This window comes from Rhinopithecus roxellana, chromosome 5 (assembly GCF_007565055.1).
Source record: "Rhinopithecus roxellana isolate Shanxi Qingling chromosome 5, ASM756505v1, whole genome shotgun sequence".
NCBI classification, from domain to species: domain Eukaryota; kingdom Metazoa; phylum Chordata; class Mammalia; order Primates; family Cercopithecidae; genus Rhinopithecus; species Rhinopithecus roxellana.
The window spans coordinates 59,454,002-59,473,287 of NC_044553.1; the positions used below are offsets into that span (position 1 = coordinate 59,454,002).

General features: G+C 50.7%; 3 protein-coding genes across 9 annotated transcripts; 2 read left to right on the forward strand and 1 right to left on the reverse strand.

The window, feature by feature from the left end:
* The first annotated feature begins 1,830 nt into the window (after positions 1-1,830).
* On the forward strand, positions 1,831-4,864 carry SDR39U1 (short chain dehydrogenase/reductase family 39U member 1). Of its 2 annotated transcripts, XM_010363704.2 has the most exons (6): positions 1,831-1,878; positions 2,181-2,287; positions 2,373-2,455; positions 2,815-2,936; positions 3,691-3,834; positions 4,138-4,864. In XM_010363704.2, the coding sequence occupies exons 1-6, from the start codon at positions 1,863-1,865 to the stop codon at positions 4,545-4,547; spliced, it is 882 nt and encodes a 293-aa protein (XP_010362006.1). In that variant the 5' UTR covers positions 1,831-1,862; the 3' UTR covers positions 4,548-4,864. The 2 variants fall into 2 exon arrangements, with proteins under 2 accessions (XP_010362006.1, XP_010362005.1); XM_010363703.2 differs by having other exon boundaries at positions 1,841-1,878; positions 3,691-4,864.
* KHNYN (KH and NYN domain containing) lies at positions 3,274-14,705 on the reverse strand. 6 transcript variants are annotated; one of them, XM_030929932.1, is made up of 9 exons: positions 14,518-14,680; positions 14,018-14,182; positions 13,710-13,927; positions 12,045-13,192; positions 11,803-11,933; positions 11,622-11,718; positions 8,479-8,586; positions 8,172-8,273; positions 3,274-7,615 (listed from the first exon to the last, which is right to left on the reverse strand). In XM_030929932.1, the coding sequence occupies exons 3-9, from the start codon at positions 13,908-13,910 to the stop codon at positions 7,366-7,368; spliced, it is 2,037 nt and encodes a 678-aa protein (XP_030785792.1). In that variant the 5' UTR covers positions 13,911-13,927; positions 14,018-14,182; positions 14,518-14,680; the 3' UTR covers positions 3,274-7,365. The 6 variants fall into 6 exon arrangements, with proteins under 6 accessions (XP_030785792.1, XP_030785795.1, XP_030785790.1 ...); XM_030929935.1 differs by lacking the exon at positions 14,018-14,182 and having other exon boundaries at positions 14,646-14,705; XM_030929930.1 differs by lacking the exon at positions 14,018-14,182 and having other exon boundaries at positions 14,518-14,694.
* A 73-nt stretch (positions 14,706-14,778) lies between these two features.
* Positions 14,779-18,274, forward strand: CBLN3 (cerebellin 3 precursor). The gene is made up of 3 exons (XM_030929937.1): positions 14,779-15,860; positions 16,207-16,326; positions 16,625-18,274. Exons 1-3 carry the CDS (start codon positions 15,561-15,563, stop codon positions 16,820-16,822), a joined length of 618 nt encoding a protein of 205 aa, XP_030785797.1. The 5' UTR covers positions 14,779-15,560; the 3' UTR covers positions 16,823-18,274.
* The last annotated feature ends 1,012 nt before the right edge of the window (positions 18,275-19,286 follow it).

Here is a 19,286-nt window from a genome sequence, read left to right on the forward strand (position 1 = left end):
ACTGTAATTTTTCAGTCAGGATTGTGTAAACTGAACCAAATGAGATGTTTCTTGTGCTGGCTATTGTTTCTGCTGTTCTCTTCAATTAGGGCACAAACAAGATGAATTTTTTTCCTCACAAAGTGATGTGGATACTCTGCCACTATCTATATCTTCAACATCATCTCCTCCCCATTTTGTTGAGATGGGGTCTCACTCTGTTGCCCAGGCTGGACCACAGTGGCTCAATCATAGCTCACTGCAACCTTGAACTGCTGGGCTCAAGCAATCCTCCTGCCTCAGCCTCCCAAGACACTGGGACTACAGGTGTACACCACCACACCTGGCTAATTTTTAAATTTTTAGTACAGATGAGGTCTTGCTATGTTACCCAGGCTGGTCTCAAACTCCTGGACTTGAGAGAGCCTCATGCATAATCCTCCCAAAGTGCTGGGATTACAGGCATGAGCCACCATGCTTGGACGTCTCCTCGTTTCTTAAAATGAGTTATGCACTTGTAGACTGCTGATTTATTTGGGGCATTGTCCTCATAAATTTTTCATAAAGCATCAATTTCATCATTCTTCACCACAAATTCCGTGTTTGTTCTTGCTTCAATCTTGGCAGAATTCAGATTGCTTTAATAGGGGCTCTTTTCAAACTGTCTTAACCGTCTTAGTGCCTCAGATCCTGTTCAGACATGTTATATAACAAGTCAATACAAGTTTATTTTGGTGTACAAAAATTTGGAAACCTATGTAGTTTTTAGCATAATACACATTTTCCATGAACTTTTCAAAGACCCCTCTTAGATAAACCTGGGAGAGATTCCGTATTTAAAATCAATAGGGTTTCAGATGTCCAAGAAGAGATGTGTAGTGAAAAGTTTTTATAGGGGTTAGGAGCTCAGATGAGAGATCCGAGTTGCATAGGAGATTTGGGATGTCTTCTGTTAAAGCCTGGTAACTGAATTCAAGGCATAGATGCCTGGTGTAAAGTGCGGAGTGGGAAGAGAAGGTCCTAGGACCCAGCTCTGAGGAATACCAATATTTTAAGAACTTAGCAGAGGTGGAGCAAGCATCAGAGACTGAAAAAAGGTAGGAGAAAGACCCAGAAGAGAATGTCTTTCACCGAGGCCAAACATTTTCAAAGGGAGGACAGAATCATCAGCTGCCCAATGATACAGAGAGGTCAAGAAAACTAACTGAAAACTAGGGATTAGATTTGTTGACACATGGGAAACTTGTTCTTGGAGAGTGAGGAAATGAATGATAAAGGCACAAACCCTATAGGAGTGAAGTAAGAAGTAGAAAATGGCAACCACACTTTTGGGAAGTTTGGCTATGAAGGCAAAAAAAAAAAAAAAAAGAGTATTAGCTGGAGGAAAAACAGGTCTGGAGAAGGGTTATTTTAATATGAAGGGACCTTTGGAATGTTTAAATGCGGATAGAAAGGAGCCAGCGGGAAGAGAGAGAAGAAAAAACTGGCCGAGTGGAAAGAAATCCAGACTACCAGTGGAAGGGTTCTCTTGCATTACCGACCCGCCAACTTAATAGACATCCAGAATTCTGAGGTCTGGGTAGCTTCGGGTTTTAAGTGAAGGGTTTTGTTGGTTGAGTTTGGTTTGGCTAGTTTTCTACACTAAAGCCTTTCCTCCTCCGCCCTTTCTGGGTCCATCGGTCTAATCCCTCCCACCTCGCTTGCTAGAGAAACACACAGCCTATATTTACAAGTTTTACCAGGTCGCCGAGAAGGGCCACGCACTGGATTGCGACCTCGATTGGAACCCGCTTCCCGAAAGGCACATGCGCAGAGAGGTCGTAGTCGCGTTTGAAGTGAGGTAAACTCTAAACCTTACGCAGGCGCGTTAGGTCCTAGTCGCTATGCGTGTGCTTGTGGGTGAGGGACCACAGAAAGGGAGAGTGCCGGGCGGGCTTAGTCGGAGATTGAGGGCTGGAAATCCGCTTCCGGGAGGGCACTGTCTAGTGCACTGGTAACCTGGCCTTGGCCTCCTAGCCCGAGAAGCCGAATCTCCCTAATCCCTGTGACCTGTGTCACCTCTGCATCGCGGGGAGGGGGAGAAGTGGGGAGCAGTCTGGTGTCAGATGGGCTGGCGCCGGAAGAGGGGGGCCACACCCTCTTCGAAAGGCATCCCCACCCCGACTTCCCGGGAATGTAAGCAATTTGTATTTTCCGATCAGGTGGCGGGACTGGCTTCATTGGGACAGCCCTAAGCCAGCTGCTGAATGCCAGAGGCCACGAAGTGACGTTGGTCTCCCGACAGCCTGGGCCCGGCCGGATCACGTGGGTAAGTCCATCCTCTGGAAGCGGGTGGGAGGGCAGAGTTGGGCGGTGCAGGGCGGGGCAGGGGCACTGTGTGCTCTCTCCAACAGGATGAGCTCGCTGCATCTGGGCTGCCGAGCTGCGATGCCGCCGTCAACCTGGCCGGAGAGAACATCCTCAACCCTCTCCGAAGGTCAGCCTGGGCCTAAAGCTGATACCCACTAGAGCACAGGGAGGACAGTGTACCACTGATGAGAATCTGTGAGCTAGGGGTAATGGAGCTCCCAGATTCTGAACTAAACCGATATCCCAGACTACTCATTCTGCTCCACTCTTCCACCCAGTCAGCCAATTGGCTTAAGTCCTCAGGTATAACTCAGGATGCCCAGAAAATGTATGCCCTTTCCCTCTATAGGAGACATTGACTGTTTCTGTTAAGCCAAAATTCAGGGCTTTACTAGAAATGGGTATGAAATAGTTCCCAGGAAAAGATAGAGGGATATGTGCACCTATGTATTTAGCGGCTTTTTATTTCCCATGTTTCTCCTGCAGATGGAATGAAACCTTCCAAAAAGAGGTTCTCCGCAGCCGCCTAGAGACCACCCAATTGCTGGCTAAAGCCATCACCAAAGCCCTACAACCCCCCAAGGCGTGGGTCTTAGTCACAGGTGTAGGTATGCCCCCTAAATCACCAGCCCCTCATATTAGCTATGGGAAGGGGGTAACTCAGACCTCTGTAGCTGTGCACACACCAGAGCACTGGTCTTTTCCAGGCAAAATGACTTCCTAGTCCCTTAATCCATGCATGTTTCTCCTAACCTTTGTGTACTTTCACTAAGAAACTGAGACCCTGAAAAAGAGTGAGGAGTGGCATCACTCTTAGTGCCAGGGAAGAGTCCACCTATTCCAAAGTCCCTTACTTCTCACACCATAGTTCTTTAGGAACAGAGTTCCTGGTCACCTCTGGGACCAAGTAATTGCAAACAATTATAATGCCCACACCAACCACTATTTGAAGTGTTTTATGCTTATTATGATTTATTCCTTACAACAACCCTATGAGGTAGGTACTATTATTCCCATTTTAAAGATGTGAAAATTCTATACAGAGAGGTTAAGTAACTTGCATCAAGTCACAGAGTTAATAAATGAGGGAGGTGATTAAAACTCAGGCAGTCTGGTACCCAAGTTCCTGTTCTTAACCACTACACTCTAGCAGCCTCTAAGTTTAGCCCTGCAACCAGAGTTCCTCCAGGGAAGGAACACTTCAGGTCCTGGAGAAGTTCAAGGGGGAAATATCCAAATGGCTCTGTCTCCAAATGGGGAGATCCTAAGGGCCAAAGAAGGTGAGGCCAAGGGAAGCCTCCACTACAGAGAGCCAGGCAGGACCAAGGACACCCAGGGCAAATGAGTGTGTTTCACCGGCAGCTTACTACCAGCCCAGTCTGACTGCAGAGTATGATGAAGACAGCCCAGGAGGGGACTTTGACTTTTTCTCCAACCTCGTAACCAAATGGGAAGCTGCAGCCAGGCTTCCTGGAGATTCTACACGCCAGGTGGTGGTGCGCTCGGGTGAGAAACAGGGGCCTGTGTATCAGACAGGGTTGGAATGTCTTCTCTGGGCTGAGGAAGTGATGGGATTAGGAGAGCTGATGGGATTAGGAGAGCTGAGATTACAGAGTGAGAGGATGCCACGACTTCTAGCCAACCTGCAGATGAGAAGGTGTGAAGTCTTAGACAGCCATACCACTCACTTCTGTTACAGAGCCAAGTCAGCATGGGGAGAGTGGGAAAGGGGAAACAGAAATCAGGAGGAGCAGTGGGGCTGCTTCAAGGCTGAGAGGACCTCTGTACCTTCCCTCTTGCCTGCTGTAGGGGTTGTACTGGGCCGTGGGGGTGGTGCCATCGGCCACATGCTGCTGCCCTTTCGGCTGGGCCTGGGGGGCCCCATCGGCTCAGGCCACCAATTCTTCCCCTGGATACACATCGGGGACCTGGCAGGAATCCTGACCCATGCCCTTGAAGCAAACCACGTGCACGGGGTCCTGAATGGAGTGGCTCCATCCTCCGCCACTAATGCTGAGTTTGCCCAGACGTTGGGTGCTGCCCTGGGCCACCGAGCCTTCATCCCTCTCCCCAGCACTATGGTGCAAGCTGTCTTTGGGCGAGAGCGTGCCATCATGCTGTTGGAGGGCCAGAAGGTGATCCCACGACGAACACTGGCTACTGGCTACCAGTACTCCTTCCCAGAGCTAGGGGCTGCCTTAAAGGAAATTGTAGCCTAAGTAGGTCATGGCAAGGGCCTGAGGCCTGTCCCTCATAGGCTTCCAGGTTAGGCACTGTGAATAGGCTCAGCTCCTCTAGAGAGCTGAAGCCATCTGGTTCTTAGATTCCTCCCCCAGTCCTCTTTCCCATTGTTCTGTTGCTCCACCTTATTGTCTCAAGGCTGTAATCTCATCAGGTTGGGACATTAATCTTTTCAACTCCTTGTAAGATTTCCCAGTTGAGTTTCTCTACATGTCCTGCAGCTGCCCCACTTCTCCTTTATGCTGTGTAGAAAATGCTCTGCAGTTTAGGCAATAAAGATAAATTATCTCACTAACCTTGGCTCATCTCTCTGGCCTAGATTCTCCTACGATTTACTTCAAGGAATGTCACCCTAGATGATTCTTCCCCCAAGACGGGGTTTTGAAAGTTATAATGCGCAGTCTCTCTCATCACCTTCTCCCTTCTTGGTCCTTCAGTTTCCAAAAGAATTTGTCACAAGTTTGGGACATCAGGTTATGATAAAGGTAGGCACTAGAAGAGAGAATGATGATCCACTTCCAGTGGGCCCTGTAGTCACCCTGGATGCTGTCCAAGTGCCATTAGAATGCCAATAGAGGAAGAGGTGAGGCCCAGGTGTAGGACAGACTTCAGTCTGTGTCACCAAATGGCAAGTGCATTACTAACCATACAGTGGTCCCAGTTTATCAGGCTGCAGCAGAACAAAGCCAACATCCCTGTCTATAAGAAGCTTAGGACTTGCCTCTCATCTGACTGGGGCCACTCAGTCAACCAGGGCCGTTAGCACAAAAGGGCAGAAGTTACTTTTGGTCTACTGTACACCCACCATCACTGAAAGTGAAAAGGGCAAGATACCAATCAAGAACTATAAACAACCCTATCTGGAAAAAAATAAAACTCCCAAGTTTTCATCTAGGACCCTTTTTACCTACCTAAAGCTGTGACATCCGCCATAACTTAATCAGATACAGTTCCCCCAGCCACCAGTTCAGGCCATATTAACCAGTCTCTTCTTCTCAGGGACTCTGGGTTATCTCTGAATCATTGTCACCTCCTTGACCAGCCTGTCTCCAACACACCTGCCCCCAGCCTGGGTCAGTATGGTACAGTGGTGTAAATCACCAAAAAGGGAGGGGTGAGGACACAAGGACCCAAGGACCCTCCCCGTCATCATTACATTCTCCATGCAGTATTCAACTCCCTGTGCCATTCAGAGGGAGGCAAAAGTCAGGGCCTGGAAAAGATCTTAACCAGAGACTCACCACAGGGCCCACATAGAACAGAATCCAGGGGCACATGTCCTACTTCTTTATCTGGTCTTGGATTCCAGGAAGTTGACTGGCTCTGTATTGTTCCTGGGGGTATGACCAGCCTCAAAGGTAGACGTAACAGAAAAGCATACTTTAGGCTGCACTAAAAGAAGGAGTACTGATTAATACCATCTACACAGGGAATGTGCTACCTTGGAGATAGTAAATTCCCTGGCACAAGAGGACTTCAAGCAGACCCAGGGCAATGACCTGTAGGAATCAGGGTGGAGAGAGCATGTTAGTGACAGCAGAGTTGGTCTGGTGGCCAGTCAAGTGCCTTCCAACTCTGGTTCTTTCATTTTCCAGATAATTGGTTCATCTAGAACCAACTGGTTCAACTTCCGTTAAGTCCTCCCATCCCCATACACACATACATAAAGCAGAAGTGTGCCTCGCTTTATGCAACATATGTCTTCCATAGAGAAAATGTTAGGGTTGGATCACATTAATATTGTCATTGCAGAGCATGGCTTCATCGATTTGGTGAAAAATCGATGTGTTCATCTCAACACCAGCAAGTGCATCTAACCAGGGATTTGCCAACAAATTTGTTAGTCTGTAAACAAACACTTGAATACAACAGGAGAGCTGCCATTTATAGGAACCCTGAGAGTATTCTGATAATGCAGTCATCCCTAATTTACCTATTGTGTAAATGTGGATTTTGGAGGTTGCTCAAAAGGGATGCAGCCATTATAGGGCATGTTATAGTGAGAATGCAGTGTTAAAATCTAGGGTGTGGACCCTGAAGACAAAGGACCCACATCTCTCTGAAAATGAGGTTTTGGTTAGAGAGCCTGTGCAGCCACAGGCAGACACACCTGAGACTTGGTCCAAGCACCTTTTCTCCAAGAAGCTTTCCTCTATGTTCTCATTTCTCCTCCCAACAGGTATTTTTACCACTGATTTGTAGGCGGAAGTAAAGCCCAAGCAACTCAATCAAGGTCACAAACAGGCATAGCTGAGACCAGAAGCCAAGTCTCCCTCTGCCTTCTTCACTAGCTCACTCCATCCTATCGTGGCCCCATCCACATAACGCTGTGACCCTTCCAGGGCCCAGCGTCTCCTTCCACACTCCCAGGAGCTCAGCCAGGGAGTATCTTGTCCTCTGGCCATCCACAGCAGCAGCCAGAGAGAGGAACAGCTTAACTTCCTGTCAGTTCCCGCCCACCCTGCCCTCCACCCCAGCTCAGCTTGGAGGTGGAGCCAACAGTCTCAGTCTCCAGAACTAATCCTCTCCAGCAGCCCCTACTCCCTATAGAAACCCTGTGCTAAGGCAAAGTTGAGAAGTTAAGGCTGAGCAGAACCTCTTGAGAGCTGGCTGAGGTCCTGACTCGGTAAGATCAGGTCACTTTATGGACCTGTCCCAAAGTGGCTTCCCTGATCCAAAGCATCAACTCAGGGTGCCTCTGGATCAGAGTGTGAGCAGCAGAGGGACTCTCACAGAAAGGGCTGCGCTGGAGGCGGCTGGAGCTGACAGGGCGGCAACCACTCAAGCAGGTGAGGCTCAAAAGTTAAGACTGAGCAGGGCCTCAGACAGTTGGTTAATGTCCCGGCAGTATGGCTCCCGCTGCAGGATGAAGTCCACCTTGTGATCCTGACCCCAAAACACCTCCAGCAGCTGCCGCCGGAGCCGCTCTGTTTCCCGGGTCTTCCGAATGCCACCACTACCTTTTTCCTCTTCTCTCCCGTGCTGCTGTTTACCATGTTCTGCAAAGCTCCTGGAAGGATGCTGAGCCTTAGAAGACCCCTGCGTCCTAGGAAGAAACAGATCAAAAAGAGCCGATGAGCATCCTGGGGGGGAAATTAGATCTTAGTGGGCTACCCCTCTCTTAATTATCGTCCTGCGTATTCTTGGCTTTGGGGGAGAAACCCTGAAGTTCCTGAAGCTGACCACTGAGTGGCAGTATCAACCCACTTCTGAAGGGGAGCTGGGCCGTTCTTTTGGAACCAGGGTGAACTCTGCCACTATTATGATCTAGTTCTAGTCCTAAATGAATCGCTTATGTAATGGTCAGTAGAAGGCATGCTGAATACAACTGGCTCTCAGTATAAGCAACCGTTTTCCAAATAACTCCATCAAACATGCTGATTAAGAGAAACAGGAAGCAGGTGTTTCCCTCCCAGCAAGGAGGTTCTATGTCAGGATCCCCTGGGAAGCTTATAAAGGCCAAGGCAACTCAAACCACTGCAAAATTAAGATCACACTTAATTTTGCCCAAACTGAGATCACACTTCCACCCAAGTCTCTGGGCCTGCTGAGAGAGGGCCAGGGGTGGGGGCTGCCTGCAAGTAGTCTAGGGGAAGGATTACCTGGCTGGCTTCTTCAGAAATTCATCCAGGGTGGGGCCGTTTCGTCCCAGTGGGTCATCAGGTACCATGAAGAGGTTTCCCACAAAGGTAAAGGGCAGCAGGCTGGATGGCGAAAGATATGTGGTCACAGAGGGGGCCCTGGCCTACCTCCCAGACAACTGAGACCAGTATCACCAGAAGCTGCTGGCTCCATCCTTCAAGAAAACTTCACCTCCTTCCCAGAGTTTTCACCCCATGGCCAGAGCAGAGCTGGCTTTAGAAAAACATCTGCATCTGTGCCCAATTCTCAGCAGGAGGGCTCCCTCACCGTTCTCTGATGATTGCCATCCACTTCTCAGACTCTTCCGCCAGGTCCCGGAACTGGTCATTGGAGACAATTATCCCATCTGTCTCTTCAGCCAGCTTCACCATGAACCTGTCTCCAAAACCACAGCAACCGAGAGAGGGTTGAAAAATTACCTACTGGGTACAATGTTCACTATTTGGATCATGGTTACATTAAAAGCCTAGACTTTACCACTATGCATTGTATCCATGTAGCAAAACTGTACTGGTATCCCCCAAATCTATAAAAATAAGAGTAAAAACCACAGCAACCATTTGAGACTCTCCAAGGCCCCAACCCCAGAAGTTTTACTGACTCCCATGAGTCACTTCTGATGGTGGAGATCTGGCCCCCTACCTCACTTGACCCAGCTACAGGCAACTGACTAGATATAACTGCCACGGGCTAGAGAGGAAACAAAGACGACTCCAAGGTGGTCTCCCAGTAGTATCCTATCTGCTCACCATAGTCCTTTACCCAACACTTTGTGCCTCATTAGTAAACAGTAAGATCTAGCTCTGACTGTCTTCCACCCTGCCCAACCAATCCCTCGCAAATCCAACATGCCCTTCCTTTGAAAAGCCTTTGTGCTCTGCTCCCTTCCTTCCCAGGCCCACCATTACCACCCTAGTAATTCAAATATTGCAACTGAGATCATGCATCACTTCCTAACAAGGGGGTCCCCGCCTCTGACCACTCACCCACCCTCGAGTCTCCCCTGCCCTGCCACAAGAAAGCATGCTTATCCCCTACACAAAACTCTTCCACACTTGCCCTTTATTTACCAAATAAAGTCTACACGCCCAGGCCTGGTAGCTAAGGCCTTCTACAGGCCAGCTCAAATCACCCTTACAGACTTCTCTCTCCCAATATTCCCTAATCCACTCCCAACTCCAGCTAAAATCAATAATCAGATTACACTCTGCTCTCCACATATGTCTTATGCTGACTTCCATATTTCTCCAACTATTTCCTCTATCTGGAAGGCACTTCCCAAGACTTGCTGAGGAAAAGAATCACCAAGGGAACTCTTTAAAAAAATGCCTGGGCTCCACTTCAGTAATTTTGATTCCACAAGACAGGATAGGACTCACGAGGTGGTGGGTGGTGGTCTTTTTAACAGATTTAGAAACCAAGAGATCCAAACCATCCCAGTCTTCTCAACACAAAAACTCAAAAATCTCTCCTTTCCCACAAAACTCCAGCCGGAAGGGAGCATTCCTGTAGTGTTTGGTTTATGGTTTCTTTCGGCTCTCTAGTCAAGAATCAGATCTTGTTCCCAGTGTTCCCACCTCCTCCTGCAGGCCATGCACCTAGTACTAAGTGAGCAGTCAGTATTTGAAAGATAGTGTGGTATAGGGGGAACTGGGAGTCAGGATTAGATATGACAGATATCAGGCTCTGAGCTTCTGTCTGGGAAACAAATTCAGGGAATGACATATAAATGTCTATGGTACACTTGACCGGACTTGGTGGCTCATGCCTGTAATCCCAGCACTTTGGGAGGCCGAGGTGGGCAGATCACGAGGTCAGGAAATCAAGACCACCCTGGCCAACATGGTGAAACCCCATCTCTACTAAAATGCTAAAAATTAGCCAGGCATGGTGGCATGCACCTGAAGTCCCAGCTACTCGGGAGGCTGAGGTAGGGGAATCACTTGAACCCAGGAGGCGGAGGTTGCAGTGAGCCGAGATCATGCCACTGCACTCCAGCATGGGGACAGAGCAAGGCTCTGTCTCAAAAAAAAAAAAAAAAAAAAGTATATGGTACACTTATGGTATGCAAATGGTATTTTCCAGTTAAGCATATTTTACTATGATCGAATTACAGAGTATGTTGTTCAGCAACATTCGTTCAGTATGCCTGTGCTGTGCACCACTGTGTTTATTCACTGTTATTGGGCAAATTCCCAATTTATATTATGTTATCTGCCAACCAGGTCCCACACAACTGGGCAGACACATGCTTTTAACATTCATTAAAACAAACTCAATCTTCAGTTTCAATTCTGTTTCAATGCAGGTGTGGAAAGAAGGTTCCATATCTTGGGTAATCTGTGAAATCTAGACATAAATAGAATAACATTGGGAGAAAGTAAACTGCTTTTTTGTAGAATACCATTTACTTGTTAAGGAATAGAAGGTAAGTGTTTGAAAAGACAAAGTATATATCACTATGGTTTGGAAACTAATTTTTAAAAACTGAATAATGCCCTAGAGAATAAAGAACTTGTAAATTTTTTAACTTGGCTTTCTAAAATCTGCTCATTTCTCACACCACCTATGCAGACTATGGTAGAAGTGTGCCTTGTATTTTCATTCAAACCATCTGGCAGCTTTGAGGTCTAATTTCCCTTTGCTAAGACAGGTAACCACTCTGACGCTCTGCCTCCACAACTGTAGATTGGAGATATACCCGCTGCTACACTTGAGTAGGTCTGTGCAAAGTTACGAGGGAACTCCACTGTACTCTTACCCAGGACCTTGAGCAAGGCAAGCACAAACCTCATCTTTTTCGTACATTCACAAGGAGGGTAAATGAATGGAGAAGGACCCTGAGACAAAGAGGTTAATTCACCAAGAAAAGTTCCACAGTCAAAGTCAATGAGTAGTGCTACATGAGGCTCAAATTCAGATCTTCCAATTCTAAATCCAGTGATCTTTCTATTACACCATGTTTTGTACAGTCCTATTATTCGTGGGTTGTTTCTTCATTTTACTTGTTATTTTGATCTTTACTCTGGTTTTTCCAGAATGTTAGGGAAGTTTCTCTGCATGTTTGGAAATTCAGGTAATAAGAAGACATCTGTCAGCTATTTATGTAACCAGCTTTCCCACCTTTCCACTAAACCAGTATTTTCTAGACAGTAAGGCACTATATAAATACGAGGTATCATTTTGTTTGATGAATGATGAATAGGCAAACATGGTTGTCTACAGTTCATCTCATCACACCTGCAGGGCAGGTTTACCTACCCGATCATAAGGCACACAGAGGAGTAACTGGCCCTTACCCACCACCAAGGCTTGGAAACAGTGTAAACCACCAAGAGCTTTTCTCTCTCCCTCAATCTTCCACACGGCTCCTTGAATATCAAGACTGGGGCCAGGAGAGGAGCAAGTACCTGTCATCATAGGAGGAGATCCTCTTGCCATCCATGACTCGTGAGGGTGTGAGGGAGAGCAGGCTGAGGGAATATAGCTTTTGCAGGAAGTGACTCTCTATTAAAAAAAGAACATAATAGGGTTCTCCTCAAGGTGGAAACAGAGCCTGCCCTGGGACACTGAAGACCAGGCCCAACTCACCTCTGACTTTGGAATCCTTACTGAAGCGCCACTGAGGCACAAAGACAGTTATGTCTCGGTGGCCACGGTCCCAGAAGTACTGCACAGCAATGGCAATGCCCCGGCTGGAGAAGTAGTGCTGAAGGCCATGCCTGCAGTGGGAGGGGGTTGGCCAGAGGGGGAGCTTGGCACCCTGGCTACAATGCCAGCCCCACAGGACATATCCTCCCTCCCCCAGGCCCTTAGCCCCACCAGGTACTCACACCATGGCCACGTTGCTGCCGTCAATGACAATATGGCGGAGGTCTGGCTGGCCAGGCACATTGGCAAGGCACAGTGTGAAAGGATCCTGCAGGGCCTCCTTGAAACGCTGTGTTCCAGTCACCAAGTTGCCCCCTCGGGCACCTCGTTTCCATTGAGGCCCCCGACCCCGTGCCATGCCCTGCTGCTTGTCTCCCCTGTCCCCACCGTCTCCCCGGTCTCCCCAGTCACCCCGGTCTCCACAGTGCCATGGGGGTTCCGGTGCAGGCGGAGGGCTGGGCACCCTTGGAGGAGAGGCATTCCCATTATGGAGCCGCTGGAGGAGGGAGGCTCCTCGGGACTGAGCTGCCCTGTGACAGGAGCCATGGGCACCAGGAGGCTCACGGTGGACACAGAGCCCTCCTCCTCCCTGAGTTACCTCCTCCTTCCCCAGGGCCTTCCCTTTCAGGAGTGCTGACTCCCTTAACCCTCCACCCACTGACTGTGGCCTGAGGGCCACTTCTCTCTCCCAGGCCTCTTCCCCAGGCAACTCCTTCCACCCCAAATCCATCTCCCTGGGACCACCCTGTTTCCCTCCCTCCTTCCCCACAGCATAATTGTCTCCCCTTGCTCCCCTGGAATCTCTGGGTCCCACAGATCCAGTGTCCAGGGACTCCCTGCCGTCACTAGGGGGAGCTCTCTCTTCTTGGCACTGAGCACCCAGCAAGCCTGAGCTCCGCCCCTCCCAAGAAGCCAGAGCTCCTGGCCCCTGCCCACTGGACGCCTCCTGCACCAGACTCAGCAGCTCCTCCTGGACAGCCAGGGGCAACTGCAGCAGAGCCTCTCTATGGGCATCCCCCGGCGACTGAAGCAGGGCAGAGAAGTCTCTCAGCACTCCAGTACACTGAGAGGCTCCGGAAGACGGTCCTGGCATGAAGTCCCAGTTCAGCCGCTCTGTCAGCTCTTCTACCCGGCTCTGAGCCATGACAAAAGCCTCAGTCAGGCCACTGATCATCAGTGAGCCGGGCGCCCTGGGCACCAGATGGGCTGATGTGCTCCAGGCCAGACAGTCAAGGAAGAAGCCCTGGGCTCCCAGAAAGATGCAGTGCAGTTTGGGCGGGTAGTGGATTTCATCCTGCAGTTCTGGGCTGCAGAGGCCCTTCAGGTACTCCTGGTTGGGAGGAAGGGAAGGTCAGGAAAAGTAAACTGCTGGAATCCTAACTGGCCTGGGTCACCTCTCCTGGCTCCTTGCTCGCTCCTGAGCTCCAGGATGTCTGAAGTATCCACATGATGTTATTCCCATTTTAGAAATAAGGAAACTGAGACTCCCATCACAAAACTGAGCCATCCTGGAACCCCAGCCTAATCCCAAAGGAAGCAATGTGGCCCAGCCTCCCACCCCACAGTGCATTCCTTGGTGGGGCCAACTTGTTCAGCCAGATATCTCTACTCTATCAACGAGCACAGAATGATTTTTGCGAGCCTGGGCTATCACAGAAGAAATTAAGCTGAAACTGAAAACAAATATACAGTTGGAAAGTCCCTCAAAACTCAGGGGCACTGAGGTTGCCAGTGAGACAACCAAGAAAATCGAGATCCTCCCCAGGCCCCTCCTCTTCCCTGCTCTCCTCCGCCCTGGGGGAAAGCGTCCTTGGTGCCTGGAGGGATGGGGGAGAGAAGGAGTTCACCTTGGCTCTGCTGGCGTTTTCCTTAGGGCCCTCCAGCTGCAGCCAGATGTGGGGGTTGTCCGGACAGTCCTTCGGAAGGACACTCACCCCCACGCTGAAGATGCGCTTCACATGAGGCTGCTGTTCCCGAACCTTGTTCTCAGCCTCCGCAGACACTGCAAAGCGGTCTGGGGACGCGGGGCGGGCCTCCCAGGTAGGCATGGCTGCTGCCCCCAGCCCTGGAAGGGGAGAAGGCAGCTCAGAGCCTCACTGCACCCTCAATCCAAATCCTGGTTTCTGGGACTACACCAGCTATCAACAGGTCGCACCTAGTTAAGGCTCTGGTAAACAGCCCCAGTAGGTGACAAGCATCTGAGTCCACTGGAGGTAGGGAGGGAGTATGTCATGCAGGCCTTTCCGGAGAGGAAGTCCCGGTAAACAAGGCTGTCTATCGAGAGTGGGCGTCTGGGCTTTGGAAAACGAAGACCACAGTCCTGAGCAAGAAGGGTGGGGGGCTTCAGCTCTCGGCCTGGAGGCCAGAAGGAGTCTCCTGGGGGACTCTGCAGCTTCTTAAAGACGAATCCTCAGCAGGGGTTTGAACTAGGCTGTCCTCTGGGGGCCCTGGTCTGCCATTTCCAAGGTTCAAGCCACTCCCACCCCTCCCCCAGCCGTCTGCTGCCCCTCTCCGTCACGCCACGAGCGCCGCCCAGGGCCCAGGGGCCGGGCCGGGCCCGCCCACCGAGGACTGGGACAGCCACCCTGGGCCAGGCCTACTCCGCACCATGGCCCCCGCTCCCCTCTCCCGGGCGCGGGGGAGGGGCGCGCCTACCGCCTCCGCCGCCCGCGCCGGCCTCGGGTCCTCTCAGCGCCCGCCGGGCCCCCGCCTTGCCCGCGCCCCTAGCCTAGGGGACAAGGGCAGGGGGCCCGAATCTGGGCGGTCCTTCCCGGGTTCCTCACCCAGCGGGGACCTCTCTTGTCCACATCGCACGCAAACTGTTTCTTGAGTCACTTCCTGGCCTGGGGCGGAGTCAGCCCAGCTCCTCCCGGCTGCGCGCCCTCCTCCCAAGCCCGCCGCCTCGCCCAGCGGCCCCGACGGGCCCGCTCGGCCTAGTCCCTTCGGCGGCTCCAGGGCTCGCTCTTCGCTCTTCTCCAGTCTGTCTCCCGGCCCTCGGGGTGCTCGCGCATTCTGCGCAGTTATTTCTCGGAAAGTGGAACCATGCGTTCAAAGTTGTTTCCCGCGAATAAAGATGTGGCCAACCAAAGAGGCAGCGTGACTGGCTCCACTGGTGCTCTAGGCCCAAGCACTTTCTACCAAAGCAATCGTGGCGGAGGCGAGGGAGGGGGATACCCCGGGTGGAATACCCCTTTCTTCCAACAAATGGAAAGATGCCACGAAAAAGGGCTGTTGATTTGTGGGGGATTTTGAAGAGAGGAGGAATGGGAGGAAGGGGTTGAGGGGCTGCCTCTGGCATATGCACACACGCACACATTCTCTCGCACCCCTCACACACAAACATACCGTGTTCTCCATCCCCCCAGGTCCAGCCTTCAGTGCAGTCCCGTCCAGCAGGGCTGCCCTGAAGCTCTGGCTGCAGCCCTCCCGTCCAGCGGGCTGGCGGCTTCATCCCTCCTCTCTCTCCCAAAGCCCAACTGCTGTCACTGCATGCTCTGCCAAGGAGGAGGGAACTGCAGTGACAGCAGGAGTAAGAGTGGGAGCCAGGACAGAGCCGGGACACAGGTATGGAGAGGGGGTGTAGCGAGCCTAGAGAGGGCAGATGATCAGGGTGCTGGTGGTGAGAGTCCAGGGAGAGGAGCGGAAACAGAAGAGGAACAGAAGACAGGGGCACTTGTGGGTTGCAGAGCCCCTCAGCCATGTTGGGAGCCAAGCCACACTGGCTACCAGGTCCCCTACACAGTCCTGGGCTTCCCTTGGCTCTGATGCTTCTGGCCCTGGGGGCCGGGTGGGCCCAGGAGGGGTCAGAGCCCGTCTTGCTGGAGGGGGAGTGCCTTGTGGTCTGTGAGCCTGGGCGAGCTGCCGCAGGGGGGCCCGGAGGAGCAGCCCTGGGAGAGGCGCCCCCTGGGCGAGTGGCATTTGCTGCGGTCAGAAGCCACCACCATGAGCCAGCAGGGGAAACCGGCAATGGCACCAGTGGGGCCATCTACTTTGACCAGGTAATCCCCCGACCCCTGTCCATGGGACCTGGAAGGACCCTGCAAGGACCTGGAAGCAACTGTCCAAGCCCACTTTGCTGTCCCTGAGGCTTTAAGAAAACAGCTTCCTACATCTTTGCCTAATCTGGCCTGTTGCCGCTTCACCCCACCGATGGTTTCCCCTCCCTCCACCCATACGCAGCCCCTCCTTGCCCCTTCTCACCATTTCTTTTGAATCTGTTCATGCCTATTAACTCCTACTTGCCACTCCTTCTATTCATTACTCACTGCCCCTGCCCAGTCCCCATGGTACCCCTGTGCCATGGGCATTTCCTGAGCCCCACTCAGCAGGCTCTGCTTCCCCCAGGTCCTGGTGAACGAGGGCGGTGGCTTTGACCGGGCCTCCGGCTCCTTCGTAGCCCCTGTCCGGGGTGTCTACAGCTTCCGGTTCCATGTGGTGAAGGTGTACAACCGCCAAACTGTCCAGGTGACCTCAGCACTGGCCCCCATCCCTGGCTCAGGAGGGGAGGGAGGGGGAAGAAGTGGAGCCCAGCTGACCTCCAGGTGGACCCTCCATGGACATGTGTCCTGGAGGCCAGGACCAGGGGAGGAATGGGCCTGCCTTGCATTGAATGTGGAGGATGTGCAGAGTCCAATGCTGGCCACCCCTCAGCCCCCCGGGGAGAGCCCATTAAGACCCAGCTTCCCAAGAGGAAGCCCCTAGGAAAGTGGGGGTCCTGAGCTAAGGACTGGGGAATGGAGGCTAACTGGGCTCCCCTCCCCAGGTGAGCCTGATGCTGAACACGTGGCCTGTCATCTCAGCCTTTGCCAATGACCCTGATGTGACCCGGGAGGCAGCCACCAGCTCTGTGCTACTGCCCTTGGACCCCGGGGACCGAGTGTCTCTGCGCCTGCGTCGGGGGAATCTACTGGGTGGCTGGAAATACTCAAGTTTCTCTGGCTTCCTCATTTTCCCTCTCTGAGGACCCAAGCCTTTCAAGCACAAGAATCCAGCCCCTGGCAACTTTCTTCTGCCCTCTCTTGCCCCAGAAACAGCAGAGACAGGAGAGAGACCCCCCTCTCGCTGCCTAGATCCCACCTCCTTGCATGGGACCCTGTGCCAAACACCCAAGTTTAAGAGAAGAGTAGAGCTGTGGCATCTCCAGACCTGGTCTTTCCACCTACCCACCACCAGTTCCCCTCCCAGCCACCTGCTGCATCTGTTCCTGCCTGCAGCCCTAGAATCAGGGCAAGGTTTGGCAAGAAGGAAGATCTGCACTACTTTGCAGCCTCTGCTCCTCCTGTTCTCCCACCCCAGCTTCCTGCTCAATGCTGTTCAGGAACAGGTGGCACAGGTGAGCCTCACAGGCCCCCACAGGAGCCCAGATGGACAAGCCTCAGCATACCCTGCAGGCTTCTTCCTGTGAGGAATGCCAGCATCAGAGATCTCAGCCAGCACCGTCAGAAGCTGAACCAGCACCGTATGGGCTAGGGTGGGAAGCTCAGCCACAGGCAGAAGTGTGGGAAGAGCCTGGAGTCTGTAGCTGGTGAGGAAGGAAGGAGGGTGTATTGTCTAGTCTGAACATGGTACACATTCTGCATGTATAGCAGAGCAGCCAGCAGGCAGCAATCCTGGATGTCCTTCTATGCCAGATCCCAGATAGACTCTGGCCCTTACCTCCCCACCTGAGACTAGGGTGAGTGTGTTTGCTCTGGCTGAGAGCAGAGCTGAGAGCAGGTATACAGAGCTGGAGGTGGACCATGGAAAACATCGATAACCATGCATCCTCTTGCTTGGCCACCTCCTGAAACTGCTCCATCTTTGAAGTTTGAACGTCAGTCCCTCCACACTCTGACTGCTGCCTCCTTCCTCCCAGCTCTCTCACTGAGTTATCTTCACTGTACCTGTTCCAGCCTATCTACACCATCTCTCTTTCTCCTGATCTGTGCTGTCTTATTCTCCTCCTTAGGCCTCCTATTACCTGGGATTCCATGATTCATTCCTTCAGACCCTCTCCTGCCAGTATGCTAAACCCTCCCTCTCTGTTTCTTATCCTGCTGTCCCATTGGCCCAGCCTGGATAAATCTATCAATAAAACAACTAGAGAATGGTGGTCAGTGAGACACTATAGGATCACTAAAGAGAAGATGCCTCTGGAGTTTGGATCGGGTGTTACAGGTACAAGTAGGTATGTTGCAGAGGAAAATAAATATTAAACTGTATACTAAAGTTACATTTTAAAAGTTGAATAATGTTCGAGTTAAGGAAATACCAAGGTGAATTTGTGGTTTTAAAAAGAAATAACTTTGTGAACTGTCACTGATACTAAAAACGACATCAAGAACAATCTGATATCCATTCTTAGAAACTGGATCTTTGCTTCAAATATTAGTCACCATTAAAAAAAAAAATACCAAAAAACCCTCAGGTTCCTTGAAGAATAGCTGCACACCTTAAGTAACTCCAGGCCCAGAAAATGTTGTTGATGACAGAAAGCAAAGATACTTTTTAAATGTATAAAGTAAAGCTGAAAAGGCAAAGGAATCAATTTAAAGAGACTCCCACTTAACATGCTTTGACAATTTGATTATCAAAAGGAAAATAATATAGCTAATTGGAACAAGGTGAATTTTTTAAAATCCATGCATCTATAATGATATTCAAAAAGAAAGAAGTCACTATAAAGTGTGCCAAAAGGTAGTTAATATACTGAGTGAAAAAGAGTGAACATAATAGGCTATTTTTAGTGAGTCGCGATAAGTAGAACATAAATATAGTAGACATTTTGCCTATTTGCAAGGTACGTTTGTTTTTCTTTATCTGTGTAAGTAGGGAGGGGTGAGTACAGAGAACTGTGAGTAATTCCAGGAAGATCTGGCACTGTGCCAAGAATGAAAGATACTATTTGGGCATATTTTGCAACTAAGAAGAAAAACAGTCTAATGGTGTGTTATAAGACAATGGATTAGTCAAATGTCCAAGACAACTGTTCACTGCTCAGGCTTGATTGTTCATCTCCCGGAAAATGGATCCTCTGTATTACCCCACTCATTATAATGAGATATTAATTAGGCAAAATGATTAAGAGTAGGTTTGGCTGTAACAGTAAAACCCAAAATAAGAATAGCTTAAACAAAATAGGAAATCATTTCTGTCTCACATAGAAGAATCTGTAAATAAAAGTCCAGGGATGGATGGCAGCCTTATGATCATTTGAAAGCCCAGTCTCCTGTCTTGCTGTTCTACCATCCTTAGCTTGCCACCTCATGACCCAAGACGGCTCCCTGAGCTCCAGCCATTACATCAGCCTAACAGGAAGGAGGAAGGAAGAAACAGCACATCTCTTTCCTTGAAAGAAGCTTTCTGAAAGGTGCACCAATATGTCTGATTGTGTCTCAGCAGAATTTAGTCACCTGGGCTCACCAAGCCAGGGAGAGAGGCTAGGA